The sequence below is a fragment of the Amblyomma americanum genome, chromosome 11 (assembly GCF_052857255.1).
Source record: "Amblyomma americanum isolate KBUSLIRL-KWMA chromosome 11, ASM5285725v1, whole genome shotgun sequence".
NCBI classification, from domain to species: domain Eukaryota; kingdom Metazoa; phylum Arthropoda; class Arachnida; order Ixodida; family Ixodidae; genus Amblyomma; species Amblyomma americanum.
The window spans coordinates 99,349,823-99,376,547 of record NC_135507.1 but is presented as its reverse complement, the minus strand read 5'-3'; the positions used below and the strand labels follow the sequence as shown (position 1 = coordinate 99,376,547).

The 26,725-nt window shown below is 47.7% G+C and overlaps 1 protein-coding gene across 6 annotated transcripts in view; it reads right to left on the bottom strand.

Annotated features, from left to right (window-relative positions):
* The window catches only part of LOC144110480 (DNA-binding protein RFX2-like), a 97,876-nt gene that overhangs the window by 9,666 nt on the left and 61,485 nt on the right, over positions 1 to 26,725 (bottom strand). For 4 of the 6 annotated variants that reach the window (XM_077643394.1, XM_077643395.1, XM_077643396.1 and 1 more), the window contains 9 exons: positions 25,532 to 25,762; positions 21,441 to 21,622; positions 20,644 to 20,763; positions 14,624 to 14,951; positions 12,574 to 12,662; positions 11,801 to 11,946; positions 9,680 to 9,777; positions 1,706 to 1,855; positions 688 to 896 (listed from right to left, as the gene is read on the bottom strand). In XM_077643394.1, the coding sequence (XP_077499520.1) occupies positions 688 to 896; positions 1,706 to 1,855; positions 9,680 to 9,777; positions 11,801 to 11,946; positions 12,574 to 12,662; positions 14,624 to 14,951; positions 20,644 to 20,763; positions 21,441 to 21,622; positions 25,532 to 25,762 (1,553 nt within the window). The remainder of the gene's footprint in view (positions 1 to 687; positions 897 to 1,705; positions 1,856 to 9,679; positions 9,778 to 11,800; positions 11,947 to 12,573; positions 12,663 to 14,623; positions 14,952 to 20,643; positions 20,764 to 21,440; positions 21,623 to 25,531; positions 25,763 to 26,725) is intronic. The other 2 variants (XM_077643398.1, XM_077643399.1) reach the window with 1 other exon arrangement.

The following is a 26,725-nucleotide window of genomic DNA, read 5'->3' as shown; positions in this document are numbered from 1 at the left end:
CATGGAAGATAGTACCAAAATATCGCCTGTAACGAGTCACACTCATTCAGTATGATGTTGCGTTGCTCCCACTGCCAAAGACGAGTTACGATCGGCAATTGCGTTGGTTGCAATTTTGAACGCCAGAGGGTAGCAGTTGTCCATGAAATGCATTTTGTGCCTTCAGAGCATGTTTTTATGCACGACAACAGTCATTTCCTCCATAGATTGCCAGAAAATTTGGCGATTTTTGCATGTTTTTTGGTAATTATTTTGGTGCTAAGCTCCACCTGCAGCGCCTGCAGCAGCTCCGCCTGCGCTTCGCCCCACAGTGGAAAAGTTGGAAGTTTAACAGTGAGATAACAACTATGGCTAACTTTCGTGGATGGCATGTACTATCAGGGACAAAAGTGGGACGCAGCAGGAGCCAGAGCAACGGAAAACTGCATCGTAATGCCATCTAAAGCACGAAACATTGAAACGAGTCAAGTGACACGCCCGCAGATAATAAAGGGCTACCATTGGCTGTCTACATGCCAGACGTCGCCTGTAGATGGCGTTACGATGCAGTTTTCCGTTGCTCCGGCTCCCGCTGCGTGGGGTATACCACTTTTGTCCCCGATAGTACACTGGCCAATATGCATGCGCATTACGAGACTCTGCTGCCATTCTCTGAAGTTGATGGGAGAAAGTGCAGGGTTGTTGTACCTGTAGAAGGACCACTTGAGCAGGAACTGTCGGGCCGCCCGGGGGAACTCGGGGCGTCCGCGGAACGGCTCTAGCACCTGCCCCACGACACCGTCCAGCCAGGCGGCCCACTGCTCCAGTGAGGTCTGCTGTTGCAGTGTGCGCTTGAAGTCCTGCTCCAGCCGCTGCACCAGGCCATCCTCACACTGGCACACCCAAGACGCCTGCTCCTGCACTCCGACATGGCACCGGGGGGGGGGGGGGGGTTACACCTACGTTGCGGCACAGCTTGGCCAGACAGCTAATCCACTGCCCCTCGTGTATCCTCATCACCGTCTAATACAACAAAAGTCTGCAGTGAAGCACTGCACACGCGTTCAAGACCGCCGCACAGAATTCCTCCACACCAAAAATGCAGCCTGTTGTTATTAAAGGATAGTCGCATAGCCTGGCACTGGTGATGCGAGGTGGTGTGGGAATGACGAAAGCTTGACTCTAGCTAGAATACAATCTAGTATTACCTCCTCAAACGAAACGCTGGACAAGGAGAAGTTACCGATTTCGGAAGCCGGCTTTTCTCAGCAAACTGATCCTTTTTTTTTTAAATTCACTAATTTTTCAAACTTCAAGTACCAGGACCATTTTTTCAAGTCCTATTGAGCCCGAAAAATTGGTTGGTAACTCCATACAGCACCTGAATTACCAGACCTGCATCAGCTGCAGTTCCGTTCATAGAAGGAATGAGGAGGGTCAGACGAACTATAATTCCAGTGCTGTCAACAACCATGCTGAACAATGAGAAAAGAAAAATGCAGCGGCTAGAAAAAAATTTAACGTTTACCTTGTGCCACAACAATGCACTAAACTCAGTAACAGTTCAGCTGCACGTGCATGCTGCATACTTCTTTGGGACTTCGCATGACATGCCAGATGGCAAATGCCATCTGTGTTAGAATCGCGAATACTCAACCTCCCCTCCCAGCTCCCGTCGTGTTTAACCCCTATCTGCAGGTGCACAAAAAGGCAAACATGCACACACCTGGACGTTGTGGAAGTCGACGCGGTTGAGGTCGGTAAGCATCTGGCCGATCTGGGTCGAATTCTGGAGGACGGCTCGTGCCGCTTGTGCCAGGTGGTTCAGCGAGGTGTACCGCCGCAATGTTTGTGCAAACGCACTCACACCGCCAATCTGCCACCGGAAGCAACAAGAGAGGAGCTTCACAACCATGGCTGCAATGCTGGCTTCTGCCGGTGGCATTTAATCTTTTCTCTCAACGATACCTCCGGTCCCACCTCCCGGCTTGTCTCGGTAACTTTCTATATGTGGAATTTGACTCAAGGGCACCTCAGAATCTAACAAAGAGGTAACGTATAGTCAAGAAAAAATAGTGAATAATATCAGTTCTGTTCATTTGATCTGCTGTCTTTCACATACAGAACTGCAAAGCAAATTCACTGCACCACTGAACTGATGAGAACGAGGGTTTTTAATTGCCCTTTCGTCTGTTCTCATAAAATTCATCTTAGCATCTGCCACTAGGCGGCATTGCTAGACCAGAAGCTGGTTGACAGTAGTAATGAGAGAACCGAATTATGCCTGCAGGTACAAAGCATTTAGTGTTTCAAAGGACTTCAATAAGAATCAACAAAGGCGTTGTGCTTGCCTGGGCCATAGATAATACAGTAGAACCCTTCTATAGCAAAGTAGCTCGGACCAGCAAAAACCTTTACTATATCAGTTGTTGGTGATGGCATAGCTATGCATATGCTCTCCCGATTCTTACTAAGCACAAAGTGTTGGTTAATAAAACGCTCAGAAATTCCTGACATCCTGCTCTTATCATCCCTTTATATGATAATTATTTATTATCAGTTGTCACGTTTTCGACATAGTTTACGTTTTGTGGAAGTGCCGCATTTACACAAATACGTGCGCCTACAAAAATAAAGCGAGTTTCATTCCACGTGAAAACCCAGGTTTTTTATGATCGCGGCATCGTCTTCTCTGGCTTCAGCGTGCAGCAAAAAAACGCGCGCGACAAAGTCAAGCGTGGCAAAACCATCTACGTACTTCCGCCACGCCTCAGCATCTTGCAGCTGCTTCCCTGTGCTTTATGCTGACATGCTACGACCGCACGCCCTTTTCTTCCCTCTTCTACCCCTCACTGCACTTCTACCGGCTTTCCTTTCTCAGCGACCCATGCCGCCTTCTTTCTACGTTCGTATATGCAGGCTTACTTTTTCCGTGCGCACCGCGCGCTTTGCCTCACGGCCTCAAGGTCTTCCAAAAGTACGCTTCTCCTAGCAGCTATCTAGCTTAGTGGTAAAGGCACCTCACAGTGTGCATTCGGTATCCGCCTTCCGATTCTAGACTTCGTGCGTGCCGAGATGTCGTCATTCTGCGGGATGTACATCGCCACGGCCAGACACTTTTTACTACAGCAGTTTCTCCGAAAGAAATCTTTGCTATAACTAAAAAAAAAAGTACAGTCGTCTAAGCAAGGAGAATCTCACCGCAGCTTCACTTTACTATATCAGGGTTTTACTATAACCACGTTTACTATAGAGGGGTTTACTGTACAGAGTCGGCAAAAACAGCAAGTTGTTTTGTGCGAAGCTCGTCACAGCAAGATAAGCAGAAAACCATACTGCCAATGGTTGTGTAGTTTCAGATTCTGTAAGACACACTCCTGAGGTTACCCCCTCAACCAACCACTCGTCTAGGATAGCAACCACCAGCATGAGTGAGCCAGCTAGGCGAGTTTCAAAATTTCGCTAATGGAACTGATTATAGTAGAACCCCTCTATAGTAAAGTTGCTTGGATGAGCAAAAATATTTACTATAGCAGTCTAGATATATCAGTTGTGGGTCATGACATGGCTCCGAGGATGGCTGCTGTCAGGTAATCTGGCTCTTTACTATATGCACAGTGTAGGTGTAGAAAAGAAACATTCAGGAATGCGAAATCTAAAGTCTGACGAAAACTCGTCCGGTCGGGTAGAAGATTCATGTATAAAGGAAGGAACGCCGACCAAAGATTGTTGTTAAAACGAAGACGTTTCGGCTTCCATACGGAAGCCTTGATCACTGGGCAGAAAGCCCAAAGCACCAAGCTTAAGTGCGTCGCAGTAATCGCCCCAAGCATATTGCGTACGTAGGAGGGAGATTGCCTGCGTCGTGGTTAAGGGTTTTGTCTGTTGTTTGGAGTATCAGCGGTTCCAGATGTTGACGTGACAGCAAATTCTTTTCTCTTGCGATGATTGATGCTTCATCCCAGGCTATATTGTGCGTCGCGGCTTCCACGTGTTCTGCAAGTGCATTAGATGCAATCTTCTTTTTTTTTGCGTCGTTCTTGTGGTCCCTCAATCGCCTTTCGAAATTCCCGCTCTCGCCGACATAGCAGTAGTCGCAGTCTGCACAGGGAATCTTATAGATGACGCCAGGAAACTTCTCTTTGTTTATCTTGTCTTAGACGGCCATCAGCTCGTGCCTCAGCTTGCACGGGGGAACGTGAGCGACGTGCACACCGTAAGTGCGCAGAACACGAGCCAAAGACTCGCTCACGCCCGGCACATAAGAGATAGAGGCTCGGGCTCGGCAAGGAGGGCCAACTGGTTCAGATAGGCGTGATTACCATTGAAGAATGGAATCCATTAAGTGCTTGGGGTAGCCGCATTCACTCAGGTCTCGGCGCACTTGGCGTAGGTCAGCCGCCCGATCTTCTGGCCTTGGGCAGATGTTTTTGGCACGTCTGACGAGGGAAGCCACGACGGAGCGTTTGTGGCAAACCGGATCAACAGAATTAAAATGAAGGTACCAACCTGTGTGGGTTTTCCTTTCTATAAACTTTGAAAGAGGGGCGGTTGCCACGGCATTCAACCAAAACGTCCAGGAAAGGAAGGCAGCGGGCAGTCTCCTCCTCTACAGTGAATTGAATGGAATCTTCTATGCTATTGATGTGATCTGTGAAAGCACCTAACGCGCCTTTTTTGATAATACAGAAGCAATCATCGACATAACATACAAAATCCTTTGGGTGCGGTTCGAAGGTAGCCAGTGCACAGGCTTCTATTGCTTCCATGGTAGAGTTTGCAGTTGTCACCGATATCGATGCGCCCATAGTGGTGCCATGAACTTGTCTGTAGACTGCATCCCGGAAAACAAAATACCTAAGTGTTTTCAAGGCAGAACTGCAACAGCTTCAGAAGATCCCATGCTTCGATAGGGGTTCTTTCACGCAATTCGTTGTCATTCTGCAGCGCTGAGCGGCACACCTCCACAGCCAGATCCACGGGTACGCTGGTGAACAGCGACTTCACATCAAAGGACACCATGATCTCGTCATCCTCAACCGTGACATCACATACTTTTTCAATAAAATCGAAAGAGTCACGTATGAAAGTCGAGCCCTTTCCAACGAGTGGCACAAAGACCTTGTGCAAGTAGCCCGACAAGTGGTACAAGGCCAACCGTGTAAAGTCAACTATTGGTTGCATCGGGACGTTTGGCTAATGGATCTTCGGGAGACCATACAAGGCGGGAGCTGATCCATTGTGGCAGAGGAGCTTGAAATAAAGTGACTTGTTGTCCGGTGGAATAAATCGGAACACGTCAGTCAAAAGAATCTGCAAGTTTCTTTCTACCTTGAGCGTAGGGTCCCGCTTCAGCGGCAAGTACGTACTGTCGTCCTGCAGGAGGTCAGTCATTTTCTCAACGCAGTCGTTGCTGTCCAGGACGACGGTGGCGTTGCCTTTGTCAGCGGGGAGTATAATAATGGCCGTGTTTTTTCGCAGGCTCTTGATAGCACCTCGCTCCTCAGAAAGAAGGGGGGTCGGAGGCTATCGCAGAAGCTTGGCAAGGATGCTGACTGCACGAATTCGGGCCTCATCTCGGTGGTTGTTATCAACTTGGCCAACAGCGCGTTCGACAGCACAAATCATTTTTCTTGCATCCGCCGCAGGTCTCGTGTTAAAGTTCAACCCGAGCTCAAGTACGGCGAGTTCTGCTCGAGTAGGCCTGTATGAAGACAGGTTGTGGACTGTCGAAGTGGACGGGCCAGACGCACACACTTTTTCGCGAGGCAGCAGCCTTGACTTCTCTTGATGGGACAACTCTCGTTGGCGGGACTGGAGGCTCACCTTGTAGTTAACATGTAACTGGATGCTGGCAAAGTCGTCAGGACACTGGTGCTCGAGGCGGCGACGAGCAAAAAAGACTTCGTTCTGCAGGTGCCTGATGGAGGCTTTGCAATCTAAGATCCTGGCTTGAAGCAGTTGCCGTTCCGCTCTTGATACCACGCTGTGGCCAAACACTGTGTCAACAGGTCACAGCAGACGGAGGGATATAGGAATGAGGCTCCTAGCCTTGCATATGAGGTTAAAATCCAGATGGGCTTTGAAAGCAAAGAGTCGCATGGATAGCGAAACGCACTGGCGCACTTGAGTGATGAAAGGTTGGCCATATGACCGTCGTAGCATAATGAAATCTGAAGTCTGACGAAAACTCGTCTGGTCAGGTAGCAGATTCATGTATAAAGAAAGGAACGCCGACCAAAGGTTGTTGTTAAAATGAAGAGGTTTCGGCTTTCATACGGAAGCCTTGATCCCTGGGCGGGAAAGCCCAAAGCACCAAGCTTAAGTGCGTCGCAGTAATCGTCCCAAGCATCTTGCGTACGTAGGCGGAGATTACCTGCGTTGTGGTTAAGGGCTTTTTCTGTTGTTTGGATTATCAGCGATTCCAGATGTTGACGTGACAGCCAATTCTTTTCTCTTGCGATGATTGATGCTTCATCCCAGGCTATATTGTGCGTCGCGGCTTCCACGTGTTCTGCAAGTGCATTAGATGCAATCTTCTTTTTTTTTTTGCGTCGTTCTTGTGGTCCCTCAATCGCCTTTCGAAATTCCCGCTCTCGCCGATATAGCAGTAGTCGCAGTCTGCGCAGGGAATCTTATAGATGATGCCAGGAAACTTCTCTTTCTTTATCGTCTTTTTTTTACGGCTCAACCTGCTGCTGACGTTACAGGTTTCTGCTGTTCTGGCTGCCTGCTGCTGAATGCCGCCCCTTTCCTCAAGCCTATGTAGGCAGATGCTTGGGGCGATTACTGCGATGCACTTAAGCTTGGTGCTTTGGGCTTTCCGCCCAGTGATCAAGGCTTGCGTATGGAAGCTGAAACGTCTTCGGTTTAACAATAACCTTTGGTCGGCGTTCTTTTCTTTATACATGAATTCAGGAAATACCTGTCATCGTGCTCTTTACATCCCATTATGTGCTAATGATCTATTTTCAGTTCACATTCTACACTATCATGTTTTCCATTTCATCCAAGTGTTGTGGAAGTGCCGCATTTGCTCAAATATAATACGAGGTGGGGGAGTAAGATTTGATTCCATTTGAATACCAAAGGTTTTTATTATGAGCACAATAATTAAGAAATTCGTGCCAAACAATCGAGCGCAGCAAAATCACCCATGCAGTGCCGCCATGCTTCCACTGCTTGCTGCAGCTACTTCATACTTTGCGTTGCCCAGTACTGTGCAGGTTCACCCTTTTCTCCCCTTCCCTACTCATTCTGTCCACATTCATAGCCAGATTGACTTTTTTTTTCTCTCTCTGTGTGCCACACACAGCCTCACGGCCCCGAAGGTCTTCGAAAAGTTGGCTTTTTCTCAAAGCTCACAAGCTTCCTGGTCAAGCCATCAAAAAAAAAAAAAGAAAGGAATCGCCGTCTTATTGTCTAAGTTGATATGTTCCTTTTCCTCTGACTGATAGTCTTGGGACTACTCCATTACCTGACCGTGGCTCTAAGATGTACTAGTCTGTGCGTGTGTTATGATGTCATCATTCTGCAGGAAGTACACTGTCATCAACAGACGCTCTTCAATACTACCGTGTCATTACTAATGATACCCCTATAATAAAGGAAAAAAAAAATCACTAAAGTTACTATCGAAGGCAAAATATGACCGCAGTTTCACTTTACTATACCCGAGTTTACTATTGCAGGGTACATACAGTAGAACCCTGCTGTTACGTTCCTCACTGCTGCGTTTTCCCGGCTGTTACGTCGTTTTCGTCCGGTCCCGGCACAGCTCCCATAGGATCCAATGTATTGGGTACCCCGCTGTTACGTTGTAGCTGTGAAAATGTTCCCGCATGATACGTCGCAACCTGGCACCCCGAATCCAGCCGGGCAACGCGCGCCGCCATTTTGACAAGTCTTGGCCAGGCTTGGCTACGGAATTGGCTACAAGACCATGGCCTCCGAGATCACCCCCTTGCACGCGCGTGGGTAATCTCGGAGGCCATAAAAAGCCGCACGCGAGGACTGCCACTGGATGCCCACTGCCTCCTCAGCCAAAGCGAGTAAAACCCGCGGGCCCGCAGCAATCCAGTCTTTCTTGTTTGTGCGGTTCAACCCATCCGAGTTGTCCGTGTCCTTCCGTCAACAGCTACGCTGCCTACGCCTCGTCGGGCCTTGCTAACATCGCGAGCGATTTGTTGTCCTTTGATGGCGTCGCGCAAGTGCAAGGCGCTTTCCCTCGAGGAAAAGCTGGATGTTCTCAATACAGTCGACAGGCAGCCAGCGCGGAAAAGAGTCAACATCGCCAAGGATCTTGGTCTGCCACCCTCGATGCTTAACAGCATCGTCTCGAAGCGTGCCGAGATACAAGGGAATGCCACTTCAGCGTGGACTGCAGTGAGCGCGTCAACTGCACAGCACTGCTTCGCACGATGTGGCTTTCGCATAAACGGCGGAGAGGAAACTGCCACGGAAGCTGAAGAGACGGAAGCAGCCTCTCATGATCAAGAGCTGAGTGAAGCTTTGAATGCGCTGGGTGCCACGGGAGTCACGTATGACGACTACGTCGCCGTGGATGCTGCTGTCGTGACGTCCGAGTGTCAGAGTATCGCCGAGATCGCTGCAGACTCGGTCGCGAGTGAAGCCTCAGACTGTGATGACGACGAGGAGCACGAGCCGCATGATTCCGGGGAGTTAGCGGACCCGAGCTTTGGAGAAGCCGTCGCGGCTCTGGACCTCCTCCGCAGGCACGTCGCACCTAAAAGCGACGCCGAGAGCAATGCGGCTTTCCAGGCCATCGAGAAACGCGTGGTGTTTTCCAGCGAGCGGAAAAAACGGCAATCGACCATTCTCGATTTTTTTAAGACCTAAGCTCACTTGATGACGAAATAAATTGTTTCAAGGCAAAGCTGCACTGTTTTCATTAATTTTCGGACCTTTCCTTACTGTTACGTTTTCCCGGCTGTTACGTTTTTTTTTTCGCGGTCCGGTGAAAAGCGTATGAACGGGGTTCCACTGTATTGCAAAATAATGTGTTCTTTTTAAACAGGGAGCTCAGTGCATTCTGATAAAACTGGGTGACGCTATGGAGGGTGTACAACCTGTGGCTCTGCTGAAACCATTTTAGACCCCATAGACAGGCCAGCTCAGACTATTGTTTAACCCCCCCCCCCCCCCCCCCCCCCCCCCCCCCCTCGATTTCAGATAGCCATTTTTGTAAAAAAGAGTTAATTAATAATAACGGTGTCCCTCGCAAAAATCTGAAAATTTGAAGAATTTCTTTTCGATGGATAATGGGATGGGATGCAGTAAATAAACAGTGCCAACTTCTCTCAGCTACCTTTTGTCCTTCTGCTTCCCGACTCTTTTCTGACATGCTACTTTGTTACTTATATCTGCTAGCAGATCTTCAGGTGCCCTGTAGGCGCGCAGCAGTTTCCGTGATCAGCTCATTCGTTTGCCTTCCTGATAACAAATAATAAACCACTACCAACACCACAGAACAGCAGCAGCAAGCTGGATCACTTGGCACCTAATCAGAATTGCAGGAATAACTGATGAAAAAGGCCAATGCAGCTCAAAAGCCCACACAAGGAGGAACTGTGTTTTCAACACCACTTCCGCCAGTTTCTGCACTACTTAGTCCCAGATGTGATCGGCCGACACACGCAAATTGCAGAGAGATAGAGTCAGAAAGTGGAACAGCACTTGCCTTAACCTTGACCATGTCCTCAGGGCAGCCCTGCATTGCAGAGGTCAGCCAGCCTTCGAGGCTCTTGGCAAAGTTTCGGATGGCCTGCGTCAGAGAACCTGCACATAGGGGGGGGGGAGAGAGAATGAAGTGACGCACTGCAGTGAGCAAAATGCAACCTGACAAGGAAAGCGGGCTGTTCCACAAGTTTTTTGGCCATTTTAGGGATTTCAAAGCCGCATACCCCATTAAAAAAAAAAGCAGCAAAAGGAAGACAAATGATCTGTTAAGAAATACTACCACCAGTCTCCCTGTCATTCAACAGCAAAAAAAAAGTCGTGCAAATGATTTTATACATTCTCAATAATTTCATACACAGGGCTCTCAAATGGCACCCAGGAAGCCATCAAGCATATGATGCAAGCAATGAATCCTTATTTCCACTGCACTCAACTTCACCTAGATTAGTACACCCACTGCTGTACAAAGGCCTCTCCCCATGTGACCTGCAATCAGAGTTGTACTGTGCCAGGCATGGCCACCCCCTATCCCAGCAGGTTCCCTAATCTTATCTCCCCACACAACCAACTGCTGCCCTCAGCTATGTTTCCCTTCCTTTCACACGCAGACACTGTACGCCCACAAGTACCAATTCACATGAATAGCGGTTGAAGCTTTTATGTACAGTATGGTACACTGTTAAAGGCAACATGCGGTCGCGTGAAGTTGACTTTCCGCAAGGCGCTGCTGCGGAAAGCCGGAAAGAATGCCGAGCTGATTATGGTCCGGAGTTTTTTTCGGCCTTCTGTCCCCTTGCATGGACCTCATTTTTCACGCCTATAACGCATCGATTACTTCTTCTCGCTGCTGAATAGGTCTTTTCCATTCTGTGGTCACGTTTCGTGCGAAATAAGCAACATTTTCTGCGGACTAGATTATCCACGTGTGAGTGACTTGGTACATATGCCACTCAACGCGTACAGTACACGCGTACAACTCGTACAGTAACATTTTTAAGCCGATTTCATCTCAATAAAGTGATTTTTTTTGTACTTCACGGATTTTTCAGACTTCGATTATTCGAACCATTTTTCGGGTCCCTTCGAGTTCGAAAAATCGGTCGGCGACTGTATTTCTTTGTAATATCAGTTAATAAATTTTATAAATGTGTGCATCACAACATGACGAATTGTTTGACACTATCCGGAACCCCCTGCGACAAATGGTTTGGCCGTAATGGCTGTCTGAAGGTCCTCGGAATGTACGGCTTGGGGGTGGAAAGGTCGTCGGTGCGAATCCCACACATACTTTGGGCTTCATCTCAATTAGTAATTTTATCCTCAGGAACATGGCAAGTCAGCTATACATTGAGGCGCTACGCACCCGCTGCTGCTACGTGATACAGTGTGGTCGTGTGAAAGCTGTTTTGGTCAATTTGACCTCCATTGCAGACAGACGAGTCCTTGGAAAACGTAAGTAGTAAGAGCTAACGCTCTTAAAAGTGAGAGATACATCAGTGCGGTCGGTTGAGCTGAACTGTACAGGAAGGCAGACATTATGTACCTCAGATGGATCAATAATTAAATGATTAACTAAAATTAACAAACAATCTTTTGTATTTTTGGTTTTAGGGGGCAAGATTATACTGCGAAATTGATGGTTGTCAACATCAAAGGTGAGCTGCATTGAAAAAATTTTTTAATCGCCAATGTGCGTTGACAAACGGAACATCAAAAATAAGCATTTGAGAGCTCGTTGAGTTGGATTCCTCGCATTACATATTTATAAAATGGCGTCCCTTGCATTTTTTATGCATCAAATACAGGCGCAGTTGGTGCATTTGATGATGTAGAAGAAGTTGACTTGATTTTGGCAACGATACCATGTGCAGCGACCCTGAGAATTTCTGAAAATTTTGTTCTTAAAAAATGCAAACTTTTGGCAGAGACCTGGCATACATTTGTCATAACGTAGCAGCACGTAGCAGGCTTTTCCTTTCGGCGCCGCTTCATACAATTGGCGCCGTAATCACATCACTGCTTTCCCCTATGTGACTCCAAAGAAGCAGCGTGGAGCAGCATGACTTGAGGCCTCCACCAAGAACAGTGCACCGCTCCACGTGGCAAGAGGTCAGCTACTCACTGGGGATGGGCCTCAGGACATCAGGGATGAGCACGTCGACCAGGTTCTGGTAGAACTGGTAGTCGGCCCGCTGCACAAACTTCTGCACAGCCTCACATTGGCACAGCAGCAGCAGCTTGGCCTGGCTCAGGCCCTTCTCCTGGTCTCTGCATTGTGGTTGAGGGTCGTTGAAACAATGCGTGCCACGATGCTTAGACACTACTGTCATCACAAACAGTGCACCAGTCTAGGACCCAAGAAATAAAGAACGTCACAGGGTCTCCTAGTCACTAAGCTGAAGAGTGGACACGCCACTTCGGTGCCATGCTTTCTAGTTCACATGACATGGTGTGCCTACATCGTAGACATGCAAGCTATGAGGGACACTGCTGTAGAGAGCTCCAGGCAATTTTGACCATCTGGGGTTCTTATATGTGCACTGACATTGCAGAGCAGAGCGGTATTTCGTCTCCACCGAAATCCGCGGGCAGGGGCAAACCTTGGGATCAGCAGCCAAACGCCACAGCCTTGAGCCACCATGGTGAATAGACATTGGTGCTGGTCATTGTCATTTTGTATTGACATCAGAATATGACTACCTTACTGCTGTCCATGGAATGAATTTTGCATGCTGCACTGTTTCCTGCTAAGTAACAAGCAAAAGAGCCTGCTCTTCTGAGGCCAACTACGAACTACATTACAGCTTCCTTGTACACTGCAGGACAGAGATGCCACAACAGCCCAAGCTCCTGTGCAGACACGGAATACAAGAGTAGGCTCTGCACAGGACTCACCCGCTCTCATTGCCAGGATCTCCCCATAGGTCGTGCCAGAGGAGCTCAACCGTTGAGAAGTTCAAGTTCATCACCGCCTCCAGGAAGGCCTGCACGCACAGAGGTCCAGGCAGCCACTATTCATGAGGATGGCCTCAACACTAACATGTGCCTAGTTTCAGCGAGCATGAAAACTTGCAGTTGATTCAGATGCGTTCTGCAGACTGTAAATGACTTACCGTAAAACCTGGACTATAGGTCGGGCCGGAATATAGGTTGACCCCCCCAACTAATCAATTCAAAAAATGAAAAAAATCTTTTTCAATGGAAAAAGTACCGAAAGTCACCCTTACCTTGAAACAAGTGCGACTCGACGGGTTGCACAATGGTGACAGCATTTATTTTCATTTAAAAGCTGCTCACCGGCCAATTTTTTAACAGTATCACGCTCCCATCAACCCGTGTGTTTGTCAGCACCTTGTCATCACAGCACAAAGCGATGAAAACAAATGAGGTATGCGCATGTGTGCACATGCGCTTACTCTTGCCTCTTTTGCTACTCCGTGCCGTGATCTCTACCGCTTTCACGCAGATGCATTAAGCAGTCACAGGCAGCGATCTTGCACGTAGCTCCCGGACAACTCCGCAACCTTTCCTTCTAATTCTGGATACGCTGCGGTTCGCCCACGGAAGGATGTTTTCTTCTGGTTGCTGCAAGTTGTAATACGCAGCTTCTGCCTCCACCGGTACCGAATGCTCTTCTCAGATACTCCAAATTTGCGCTGTGCCGTCAGGTTGCAGTGAGCTTCCGCGTACCCAGCCGCGTTTTTCTTGAAGGCAACGGTGAATTGCCGTCGGGTTCCGCTCATTTTGAAACAAAATGAGAAAAAGAGGCCTTTAACCAAAATAGCTTTGCAACAACCGCAACGCAAAATGGAGGTGCCACAACGTCACCACACCGTGCTGCTGCTGATCGTGATGGAGGCTGCTGACTTCAGCCGCCCATTGTTGCAAGACTTCCGTAGTTCTTTCGCCAATGACCAGTATATGGTTTTTTGAACATGGTTTTTTGAGCCATGGTTTTTTGAAAAAAAGTTCTACCTATATTCCGGTTTTTACGGTACTTTTCGCGTGGACATTATTTCTGTGTTCTCCGCAAATCGCTTACAACTCGTGAAACATTGTTCTCATGATTATTTTGGGCACAATGTCAGCTTATATTTCGTTAAAAAAAAAAAAAGGCCATTCGAACATCAAACGGTTTGGTAGTTTCGGATCCCGGCGCGTGTGCAACTTCATTGGGGAGAGCAACTGCCAGTGCAAGCGAGCCATGTACTAAATGGCACACAATCCGCCTTTTTCACAAGATGCAACGCCCTCTGCAAAGTGGGCGAAAACTGGTTGAAAACCACGCAAATGCCGCATACTGAGGGATCTATAATCAGGAGCATAAAGGCCGCGACACATAATGAAATGTCTAAGTGGGAGAAGAAATGTGGCAAGAAAGCGTTCGTTCCAAACAAAACTGGTTCAGAAGCGAAAAAAGAAAAGCTTTGCCCATCACATTTGCAATAGGTACTGGCAGTTTTCAACCACTGGAACTGGAGGCGGAGATACGTGCATGCACACAGTGGCTATGTGAAAAAGGCGGATTCATCCCCTCGTCACTGAAAGATTTCGCAGTCATGCAGGGTGACGCAACTGTGCCAATCCTCCAAAGTGTGCCTTGCACACACCAGCGTGCATGCTTGTGAACTGGCACAGCATGGAGCGCAAAATATGTGAGTACAAGTTTTTTTCTTATAAACCTGGGTAATAAATTAGGGGAATGCAAATTACGTGAGTAAATACAGCAGTCACACAGTTCATCTTATCCGAGCATTCCTCTCAACTGAGTTTGTCTTGACGGGAGTCTACTCTATATGACTTCACGAACCTATTTTTATACATTAAGTATGCAGTTTGTTACGCTGCAGAGTTTCTCATGCAGCTATGAAAGTACAAAGTAAAATTCTATCATTCAGCACGCTGCACTATCGCACCTTCCAGCGGAAACACGTGAGGTACTTGCCTCACAATGGTCTCGGTAGAGGCGCCGGAATGCCTCAACGTCCTTCCGGGTGAGTCCCTCAGGCAGGGGGCTGCTACCAAAGTCCACTTCGCCCAGTGTGGGCACAGCTGCTGACGCATCACCCAGGTACTGGTGGTGCTGCTGCTGCTGCTGTTGCGGCTGCTGCTGCTGTGCGGAGGAGGGCTGCGCCGCGACGGGAGGGGTAGCACTGCTCGCTGCACCCGCAGAGTCGGCCGCCTGGCTCTGGCTCGCGACGGCCGCCGCTCCGCCGCCCCCGGACTCCGGCGCGTCTGGCGACAGCACAGCCTTGGTCCCGCTCAACCGGAATCTGGATGCAGAAAAAGTTTGCTTCTGCTGTCAACTCCACTGCTGACATTTTTGTCGAAAGCCCTTACTGTTTCTACTTAAGCACAAAAGACACAAGAGGCAGGAGGGAAGCCACAGTCCACTAGCAAATTGAGCCTTCTCTCTCACCACTTTGTTCATTCTGCGTTGTCAAGAACTGCTTCGCGTCCTGGTAAAACCCTAAAAAGAAAAACGGGTTTTTCTTTGTTCCGGTTTTTTGACTACATGCTCAAACTGTGCAGCAGAGTTCTTCATGATTGTTCTGTCTATTTTGAACCCGTTTATTTTGTTGCACTTGCAGAACTTTATTGTAAGAGAAGACAGTCTTGCTTTTTCATTTGGACTGACTTTTGGTGTGACAGCTTGTTCACAGTTTAGACATGTCTACAGTTACGACATGCCAAATACTTTGTGAAAAATGGAAACAAAAAATCTGTGTGGAGGAGAAAATCTAAGAATGTCATCTAGTGTGCCGTACATTTAGAAATACAGTGAATGTTGAACCAGTCTTCTACCACATTTTTTTCAAGCCTGCAGGCATTTCAAAAGGTGTAAAAAAGAAAAAATTTGTATACAAAAATGTTTTCCAGATATAATGCTGGAATTTTGCAAACTCAAGTTTGAAAGCATTGCTAATAAGCAGAAATAGTTTAATCAAAATCCTTCACAAAATAAGAAAGTTGGTATTGAAAGCTGTGTCCCCTTTGTAAGAGGGACGCGGGTTTCAAATTAAGAAAATCTTGGTAAAAATCAAATTTTTAGAAAACAGCAGATTTCGTAACTACCGTATTTACTCGAATGTAATGCAAGTTTTTTCCCCCGATTTTTTCCCCTTGAAGTCCACCCTCGCGTTGTAATCGAATACCGCACTTCGATTGGCCCAGCACAGTGGCGCGGTGCAGCCATTTCAAAGCAATCAACTTGGTTTCGGTTTCTGCAGTTTTGCTATCTTATGCTGGCAGCATGGGTACCACGGAAGCTAAACCTGATCCACCCAAAGTCAAAGCGTTGTTCTCTGTCATTTTTTTGTGTTTGTTGCGACCTCGCGCTGAACGCGTCGTCACTTGTGGTGTATTGAGTTGGTGCACACGATGGCAACGCGTCGTGCTCAGTGCGACGCTCGTCTTCAGAAAAAAGCAATCCTGCTAGCTGTAGAGGTCGTGAATTCTGCGGCAGCTCGAAGACTTGACCTCAAAGAGTCAACCATCCATGGATGGCGGCTGCAGTGGGAGGGGCTTTTAAAATGTGAGTCCGACCGCAAAGGATTTCATGGGCCTCACCACGGCCATCATGTCGAGTTGGAGAAAAAAGTGGCGGTCTTTATCATCGAGCAGTGTAACCATCTCATGGGGGTCAGTACCGAGCTGACCCATTGGAAAGTTAGAGACGTTGCTCGGGAGATGGGAAGTTCAGAGCATCTCGTGGGTAGGCCCAAACGTTCACGAAGGCGAATGGATTCTTTCTGCGGCGAACGATGCGGCAGAAGTTACCGGGAGACTTCGACTGCGAAAAGGAGGACTCCGTTTCCGAGAACTCATCCTTCGAAAGCGAGGAAGACGAATAAACCTGTTGGCCACGATGTCTATCAAAGGTACTTTGTTTTGTGTCCCTAATCCTCGCGTTACATTCGTGGTTTTATTTAATTCCCGCACGGCAGCATGTAAAGTCACCCCTCGCGTTACATTCGAGTAAATATGGTATGAGGGCTTTCCAATTATATCCCGACAGATTTTCCTCAAAACGGCTTGAAGTGACTTTAACAAAGTTTTTTTGTGACTGCAGGTCACAATAACCTGGCTGAGATCTCTATGAAAATGCCAGTTTTCTCAAAACGTTTTTTTTTTTGGCCCGACTGCCCAGCTTGCAGAAAGCATAGACAAGCGTCATGTTTGTAAATAAAGGTGGTGCTGTGGTCGGCAGTGACGTGGGATGTAGGCAAAATGCAGCACGTCTACACTGCGCCAAGCGACACTGCGTTCGAAACCAACTGGCGGATGCGAATATTTCAAAGCGTGCGAGTCACTTGTGGTTAGAAACATTTGTGTTGATGCTCGGAGAGTACCGTATAAACGCGTGTAAGGGCCGCACTTTTTTTCCCAGATTCGGGGGGCAAATTTCGGGGTGCGGCCCATACACGCGATTTTCGAAAAAAAAAATTTGTTTTTCAAGTGAAAGCAAGCCAATCTGGAATGCGCGGCATTTATTTGCCGTTCAGGCATCACTCATGTAGTCTTCAGACTCCGAGCTGGTGCTGTGTTCAGGTAAATGTTCAGCCCACAGAAAGTCGTCTTCGGTCCCGTCTAAACTGTTTGAAATTCCGGTCACTTTGAAACTCCGGGTTACAATGTCGGTCGACACGGAATTCCACGCGGACAAAATCCATCCAAGCACAGTCGCGAGCGGTGCCCTCTTAAGCCGCCCTGTTGGCGTCTCGTCGTGATTGCCATTGGCCATCCATTCCGAATACTGCCTTCGAAATTCAACCTTAAAAGGCTGATTGACGCTTACATCCAGGGGTTGCAGCATGCCGGTCAGGCCGCCCGGTATCACGGCCATGTCTGTGCGGATACTGAGCAGGCGTTCCTTAACCCTACCCGTCAAGTGACCGCGGAAGCTGTCCAAAACGAGGAGCGATCGTCGGGCCAGCATGGCGCCTGGGCGCTTCTCCCAAACGCTTTTTACCCAGTCGAGCACAAGCTCATCGTCCATCCAGCCCTTTTCTTTGGCGCGAACTACAATTCCCTTGGGGAAAACGCCTTTAGGAATCGTTTTTCTTTTCAGGATGACATAGGGGGGCAGCTTCCGCCCATCCGCGGTGACGCACAGCATAATGGTACACCGTTGGTGCTCCGCGCCAGTTGTCCGCACGAAAACACTCTTCTTTCCTTTCAGTTCAACTGTGCAACTCTCGGGACAGTCGAACCACACGGGGGTCTGGTCGGCGTTCACTATCTGCGAAAATATATAGTTGTGCTCACGACGCAGACCGATGACATACTTCTGAAAGTTGAGCACCTTGTCGGTGTAGTCGGGGGGCTGCCGCTGGCACAGCGTGGTCCTTCGCCGAAATGATAGGCCCTTCTCTTCAGAAATCTTCGTACCCAGCCGGCACTAGCCTTGAAGTCCTCGTGCGGTATGCTTTTAGCACGCGCCAAGGCTTGTGCCCTCCTGCGCAGCATGTCCGTTGTCAATGCGTAGCCGTTGTTCCGCACTTCCATTGAATAACATAGCAGCTCTTCTTCTAGCTCAGGAAATTTGCATGGCTTGCCTCGGAAAGCGCGCTTTTTGGAGCTGGTATTCTTCAACGCATCCCTTTGTCCGCACCACCGTCGGACACACTTCTCGTCCACGTCAAATTTTCTGCCCGCGGCACGCTTGCCGTGTTCGAGAGCGAACTCCACTACTTTCAGTTTAAAGCCCGCCGTGTAGCTGTTGCGGTGCTTGCCCATCGTGCAACAGTGACAATGCTCGGAGGCAATTCATGGAAAAAGTGAAGAACGACAGCGCACGAGAGCAACAACTATGCTGAGCGACCATGCTAACACAACCACCAAAAAACGCATGCTTTGACAGCCAGAACAGAACAAAGTTAGACCTGGTGATACCGATGCCGAAACGGATAGCGGAAGTACAGTAGCAGAAGCTCGCGGCAGAAGAAAAGATGATGATGATGACCCGCGGCCTCGGGCGCCATCCATGGGCGGCACCTCGAAGCTCCTGTGCGCATGTATTTCGAAGGCTATTCTTGCGTGTTTCCTGGAAAGTTTGGGTGTGGCCCTTACACGGATTTTTTTTTTTTTAAATATTTCCTTTGGGAATACGGGGTGCGGCCCTTACACGGGTGCGGCCCTTACACGCGTTTATACGGTAGTTCTGCACCTTTTCAGCATGTTCACCAGAAGGAAGGAGCACTGAATCAGGTGCTTCTCCGCTCCTAGTTGGCGACAAGTAAAAGCGCAATGCTATGGCGGGTGAAAGCGCTAGGTATGGGGAGGAACTAATCATCCACAGTTCTCACCTTATGGGCCGATAAAGCATATCCGATTGCTAGTGTAAGATAGGACGACGTGATGCATGACACAAATCAGCTTTCTCACACGACAAACCTTGTAATGTGCTCCCTATTTTCACCGAGCCGCTTCATTCCGAAGAATTTGGAAATTAATGAGCACTATAGCTGCTTTGAATAAGGCAAATGCGATCCAAGAGCTCCACAAGCGCATGCATAGACGTCTCACTCGAGCTCCAAACAAAATTTATGCTCACTCTAAGCTATAAAATTTTGCTTATTTTAGAATTTATTCATGTGTGCGCATTCTGCTTGATCGGAGTGGCTTTTGGCGTGGAATTTGCTGTGTTCGCCAGGTTATGATCGACCTACAATGTGAAAATTCAAATAATTTGGGAAATAACACTGCGAGACTTTGTAGAGATCCTAGCGTTGCTGGACCGGTGTTGAAACGACACACTTGTTGAAATTTGAGAAAATGAAAACAGAGAAATAACCATCGTGCGTACTGCTACCCGAGTCCGGTGCTTCAAGCGCGGCATGGCGTGAACGCTGAAGGTGGCTAGCGGCAGCTTTTTGTCTTTTTTTTTTTTAGTGCGAAGTGATGCTCGGGACGTTGTACAGATGATAAGCATCTGAAAACTTATGATCCCAAGCACATGGAATATCGCGCCTAAACTTATGCTCAGAGCACGACAATATGAGAACGAGTTGCAGGCGTTACTTGATTTTTGCACAGTTCACCACGCGACTGAACAGCAACGATGCGAAGTCAGGGACACAAACCAACTTAATAGATTTGAATGCAGAAATCCAATATAATAACCGCAATATAATAACGAGCTTGGCGTAATAACCCAGGAGCTCGGTGGTAATAATCAGCCGCGAAGCCGATCCGTCGCCGAACTTGTCTTGCTCCTCGGCCCCTGCCTGTCGCTTTCGCGCCTCTCTGACTGCAATAAATTCGTTGAAACTTATGCCGCTCCTTTCTTCTGCATTGCGGCTCATCCAACCGCACCACAATTTGTCGGCACGCCGTGAATTTTGCCCAAAAACATGCAAGCATGGTGCACCCAATGTGAAAGGTCCCGTTTTTTGCCTACACAACGAAAGTCACTGCTGACGCCAGCGCCGCCGCATCTCTTTGACGTCATGGCCTGACGCTTGTCTATGGCATGACGATCGCGTCATGGATTTTCATGTGGTTTGTTGCACTGTATTCCTTCAAAAATTTTTTATGCAGAGATGTTCATATATATTTCTGAATTATTTTTCATTTTTTCACTCTGTCACTAATTTGACATGACGGTAATGGGTGGAGTAAGCAAGCATGGATATATTTTTCTGTGTAGAAAAGAACTCGGGCTGATAAAAATACTTGCATGATGTCCCTGCACAAACCATTTGTTTGCCTAAAAGTCAAGAGTGAGTTTAGGCTCCTATCACACTACGTTGTCATGCCAGTGTTTCTGCAAGTTTTGAATAGCAATGAAGCACATAAACATATATAATGTCAAAACTCCTGAAGATACAAGGGTGAATATTGGTATTCATTCGTTCAGTGCACCTTGCAATCAGTGCACCCAATTTCATTGCTTTACACCGAAAAATAAAAAATTTCGTCTCCGAAACCTGCATCCCCCTTTAGGTGAACTGGTGTGTGTACCTCTTGGCTTGTGTGGACGACTGCTGCCGGAGCGCAGTGGTGGTCACTTCCTCCGAGATCTGGTTGAGCGGTGAGTTGGGCTTCACCCGGATGCCATAGTAGTGGTACTTGGAGTTTCCCCTGCACAACAACAAATCAGCACAACAGCCACTATGAGGAGACAGGCCAAGCCAAACAAGGGCATCCCACCCACCGACCTTATAAGGAGTACAAACACCAATTCTTCGGATGCGCGCTTTCTCTTCAGGAGTTCTGCGCAAGACATTAGTGTACAGAGGTCACCACCTGTAATCCCCCTGTGCCTGCTAAACAACTTATAATTGGATTTCTTTTTTTGTTACGCTTTTGGTATAGGCTGCGCACGAAGATGCCGCTGAAATTAAATTTTTCCCTCGTGTTTCATAACCTTTTGATCGCAGCTGCGCATAAAGCTAGGATGCATACCTTCCTTGGCTGCCTTCTTTCTGACCAATTACATTAAGATAGATGACAATTTTACTCCCACAAAAATTTAAGTATGTTCTTGAATTTATTTGAGAAGATAACCAGAATACACTCACTAAAAACACACATGTAAATTCTCCACAAAGATGTTTTACGAATGCAAAAATTCCTAACTGCAACACTTTCTGGGAAAGAGCAGCACAAAATTTGCCACTGACGTTACTAGATGCCCAAAACCACAACACAACCACTCAACTTGAAACTGAGGAGGGATAAGCAAAGCAGAGGCTGCCACAGGAAAGGGGGGGGGGGGGGGGGGGGGGGGGGTAGGCAGGCATTTTCTTCATTCTCACCGGGTGCCAAGTCGCCGCGTGCGCAGTCCGAGGAAGACGGAGCGGATGAGCTTTCCGAAGGAAGCGGCATTGACGGGTTCCAGCTTGTGTTCCCCGCAGTGCCGCAGGTAGTGGTTGTACAGCGTGCTCCGCGGCAGCGATACCCCCTCCGCCGTCTCATAGTTGTCAATGAGCCACTGCACCTGCACGCACCAGGGTAGTCGTATTGCTCTGCATTTAATTTGTTGCGCTAGGATCTTCGCCGGTGACGCGCAACCAGTTTGTTGAAGCAATGCCACCAAGGCTGAAGAAACGTAAAATAGGAAATCAGCGTGCATTCATCAAGTGTTTCGGTGTTCTACGGCACAAACAAACAAAACAAAACAAAACAAAAATCAACAGACCCAGAAAGTGAGTGTTCAGCTCGCCACCGTGCGTTCATATCAGTTTATAATTTCTTGGCATCCCAAACAAAAGAAGCCAAAGAAGCATTCATGAACAACTAGGTGTACCATCTAATAAACAAAGCATAAAAAACATTGCACCTGCACGTGATTGCATGAGATGCGAAATGAAAATGGAAGGGGATTTCCCTCTCTCCACCCTGCAATCTGCCAACTGAGGCTTCACACGCCAACAACACCAATGCCAGACACTTTTTACAATACTGGATGTTTTAATGCGAACGCATTAAAAGGCAATGAAAAAGCTACGAAGTAGACAACAGATTAATAGCAGCCACAAATGACAAGTGTTGTTCACTGCTCCAGTTGGCACAGTTCACAAGTAAGATCGTCAGCTGTAACACTCCTTTTCCTTCTCGCCTCTTTTAAGCAGCTCCCTCCGCACTTGCCTAGAGTTGGTGCCTTCTGAATGATTTTTGAACACCCCAGATCGACAGCTGCGTCTAAGGCAACATAGTCATTTGAGGTTGAGCTTGAGAAGCCCTAACTGCTATGAGCTCTAATAATCCAACAAAGTGCCGCTGCCAACACTGTTACTCATACAACCTACGGATCAAACCAGGCTGCTTCCAAGCATCCAACACAGAAAGCAACCTCATCAGCCACATGGTCCGTAGAGCTACAAGCACTGAATCACCACGTGATAGAAGCCACTGTAAGTGGTCACTTGGACCTCAAGATCGTCGGTGATCCCTGACACAGATGTTCCACTTTATTAGCAAACCACACTTCGCGGCATAGCAGACCAGGCCTACTACTCCGAAGCACCTGCAATAGATGACATCACCTATGTTCTCACACATGAAGGCATGCTATCAGGTTAGCTGGAGCAAGAAGAAAAAAAGAAAGGCAGTCTACGATCACCTGGCTTCCTTCTTAAGGCCTCGACATGTTAGTGCCATAACCAGTCGTGTGACCAATGGATTATATTAAGAAGTGCAGGAGTTGTACAGTGGGGTCACCAGCAAAAAAACCATGATCCATAACAGCGCGACAGACGGGACAAAGAAGAGGAGACACAACACACAGCGCTGACTCACAACTAAAACGTTTATTGGCTGCCAGCCAGTATAAATACTGGCCTGGTGGCCGGGAAAAGAATACAAGCACGCTTGACTTGCGTGATATCAAACATCGCCAGTTCATCAGGCACGTGTCAACATACAAGAGTCATCAGTGCAAAATATCACCCCTACAGCAGGCACGAGTTTTCATTCACAATCAAGGTAGCGGGTTTCCTTGTCCGACAAGGCTACAGAGGGAGTGCTGATACACTGATCTGAAGTCCTAGCTATCAGGTGGGCTTCCATTATTTCCCTAGTTAGCGAGTCGCGGTTCTTACCTAATACAGAGCATTCCTTGTAAAGGGGAAAACTGAATTTACTTTTTTCACCAGGCTAGACAGTCGCTTAGGCGCCGAGAAGACAACTTCGACACCAGCATGTTTCCCAATTCTTTTCAAGTTATGCGAGACTTGGTGCAGATACGGTACTACGGCAATCTTTCTTTTCTTTTCCTCCTGTCTCGCTTCACCTATCTTATCCAGTCCGACCTTTACCTTCAGTTTTCCCGCAACAGAACCCAAAACGTCTGCATGGTAGCCAGCCTTTGACAGGCGGTTAAGTTGGTTGCAGAAGCTGCGCTCCAACCTGTGCGCACAAGATTTCATTACAGCGTTGTAAAGCACAGAAAAAGCGATCGCTCTCTTCACCAGCTTTGAATGAGCTGATGAAAAAGGCAAGATTGGCTTTGCACCACGGGGCTCAAAAGCCCAACAAACATGAGATGGAGTGAAATGAAGCGAAAGATCTAAAAACCTAATAAAATCATTCGATGGTACTTCGTGTGTTAAAATCAATGGATTAAGGCATTCTGAGAATACCGATAACACGTCATGCAATTGCTGCTCGAAATCGAGGTTGTCACAGTCTAAAAACACAAAGTAGTCGTCCACAAATCTAAAAATACGACAAACACTGGACCTGTCAAAACACTCTTTCAACATTCTGTCGCGTGCAGCTAGAAACACATCGCTGAGAAAGGGTGCTAAACACGAACCAATACAAATTCCCTCTTTTTGAATAAAAACCTCGCCTTCCCATTCGGCAAACGTCGAGACAAGATAGAGTGAAAGCAATTCGAGGAAGCCGCCAGTGGAAATTCCGCACTCATTTTGAAACGCTATAGCACCATGTTGGTCAATGAGGTCACTTACAGATGACAGAATTTCTGCTTGAGGCAAGGTGTAATAAAGATCCTTTACATCAACTGAAAAACCACAGAGCTTCTTATTGTAGTTGCATTTCAAGAATTCAATCATATCGTCCGAGCGATTTATTCTAAAAGGATCATCAATCGACAAAACATTCAGTTTCTGCTGCAGGAATTTCGCTACATGCTGCTGCCATGTTCCAATTTCGGAGACTATTACGCGGAACGGCCATTCAGGCTTATGGGTTTTCGCTGTGAAGAACACTTCCAACAAGGATTTAGAGCTGCTGTTGATCTTACTTGACAGCGCATTTAATTTCAAATTATTGACGAGTTTTTTTGCCCTGCTCTTGACCTTGGCAATTGACACATCATTGCGCTTTTCAAACACAGCAAGAACAGCTTCTGATGCTTTTGACACATACACATCCCTGTCCAGAACGACAAAACCTCCGTCCTTGTCAGCAAGTAGGAGAGAGAGTGAGTTATCTTTCAGCCAGCTAATGGTCCTCTGTAGAGGTAGCTTCTTCCCCGACGACCTGTACCTTGTTAGCACGTCTACACCTTCCGATATGCATCGGTCCACCTCAGTTTTGTCGGCCTGCTTAGCCACTTGCCTAACCATGGCCAGAAGTTCAGGTCTCGATCTCTTTGGCTCCACTGCAATATATATAAGCACCAATATAATGTCTCTCGTGTCGCTATCACAGGCCACGTAGCAAAACATTGCAGAAACTGCAAAGACAACGAAGATGACGATGACGAGGAAGACAACGACGACTCAAAAACTTGTTTTCCCATTTACAAGGAATGCTCTGTATTAGGTAAGAACCGCGACTCGCTAACTAGGGAAATAATGGAAGCCCACCTGATAGCTAGGACTTCAGATCAGTGTATCAGCACTCCCTCTGTAGCCTTGTCGGACAAGGAAACCCGCTACCTTGATTGTGAATGAAAACTCGTGCCTGCTGTAGGGGTGATATTTTGTACTGATGACTCTTGTATGTTGACACGTGCCTGATGAACTGGCGATGTTTGATATCACGCAAGTCAAGCGTGCTTGTATTCTTTTCCCGGCCACCAGGCCAGTATTTATACTGGCTGGCAGCCAATGAACGTTTTAGTTGTGAGTCAGCGCTGTGTGTTGTGTCTCCTCTTCTTTGTCCCGTCTGTCGCGCTGTTATGGATCATCGTCAGCACCAACTCGCCCAACAACTGGTATTGTCAAAAAAAAACCATCACAGCTTCAACCTTGGCCGAGACAAACCAGGGCATAGTCTATAACAGCCAAGTCACACCCTTACAGAATACCTGGACTCGGTTGCCGCAGTCGTTTTAAGGATGTGCGTGTGCTGATCATGATTACAACAGGTGCATTACTACTTCATGGTGCAACTCAAGGCACAGCACAGTGCCAGCGACAGAGGCAAGACATACGTGAATAATGTCCATGTCTCGAATGTTCTGGTGCTGGCCGCTGCCACCAGACGGTGAGTGCTGGGCCGAGCCTCCAACCGAGGCGGTGGCCGTCACCACGGTGGGTGTGGTGGCCGGCGTGGTGGCCGCAGCCGCCGCCAGTGGCATAGGCGATGCCTCCTGCAGGGTCTGCACCACACACTGGTCACCGGGGTAGGCTGACATCATCTCGACCACTTTGCGCTGGTCGTCCTGCAGTTGCCATCACAGCCCCCCCGACAACGACTGACAACTGCCGCAAGACAGATGCTCCACACTGCTCCGAGGGTTCTTGACCCAGATAGCCAATGCAGTTAATTTTATGACGAAAGGTAGCACGGTTCAAAATAAGAGAGTTCAGGCAAGTCCAAGTAGCAGGAAAGAATTTGCTGAGGAGGCTCGATGGCACAAATTATAACCAGATTTTAAAACGGCTCTTAGTGAAAGATAGGGAAGGGAGTTAAACCAAAGATGCTGATAACCTGAAATCCCTGCTACATAGCAGCCATTTGGCAGAGGAGTATTTTCAACAAGGCACGACGAGACAGCCTGTCCTCGTAAACAACATACATATAATTTAATGCTCAAAACCAAATTGCTTACTACAAACTTCAGGTCTAAAGTTGTGCCAATGACAACTTGCCACCATTAAAAATTGTTTTTTATCAAAATAGCTCTGCTGTAGACTTCCAGGCTACGCCCAGCAGCCATAGATGAACAACTGAATAGCAATGCTACATGTAATACAGGCCTGAACGACTGACAGTTTCTGAAGCTGCATAGAAATTTCCTGCACATGTACAAGACATGCAGATTTCTTATCTACGCGGTGTTTCAAACTGCGAGTCATACAGCAAACATGATTATACCAAATGGAAGTGCCATATGCTAGTGAATAGTGGTACCCTTATGGTCCCTCAGTAGTACTATGTAAATAGTGGTGTCAAGCCAAATACTGCCTGCTCTTGATCAGCAGACAGCAAGAACTCAAAACTGAATGCCACTGCTCACAGAGTGCATCCAAAAGTCAGCTAAGCCACTTCACTGTTTTCCTACATCGCCACCATCATCATTACCAGCCCTACTACGCCCACTGTAGGGCAAACCCTCTCCCACATCTCTGCAATCAACCCTGTCCTGAGCCAGCTGTGGCCACCTTATCTGCAGTAACTTCTT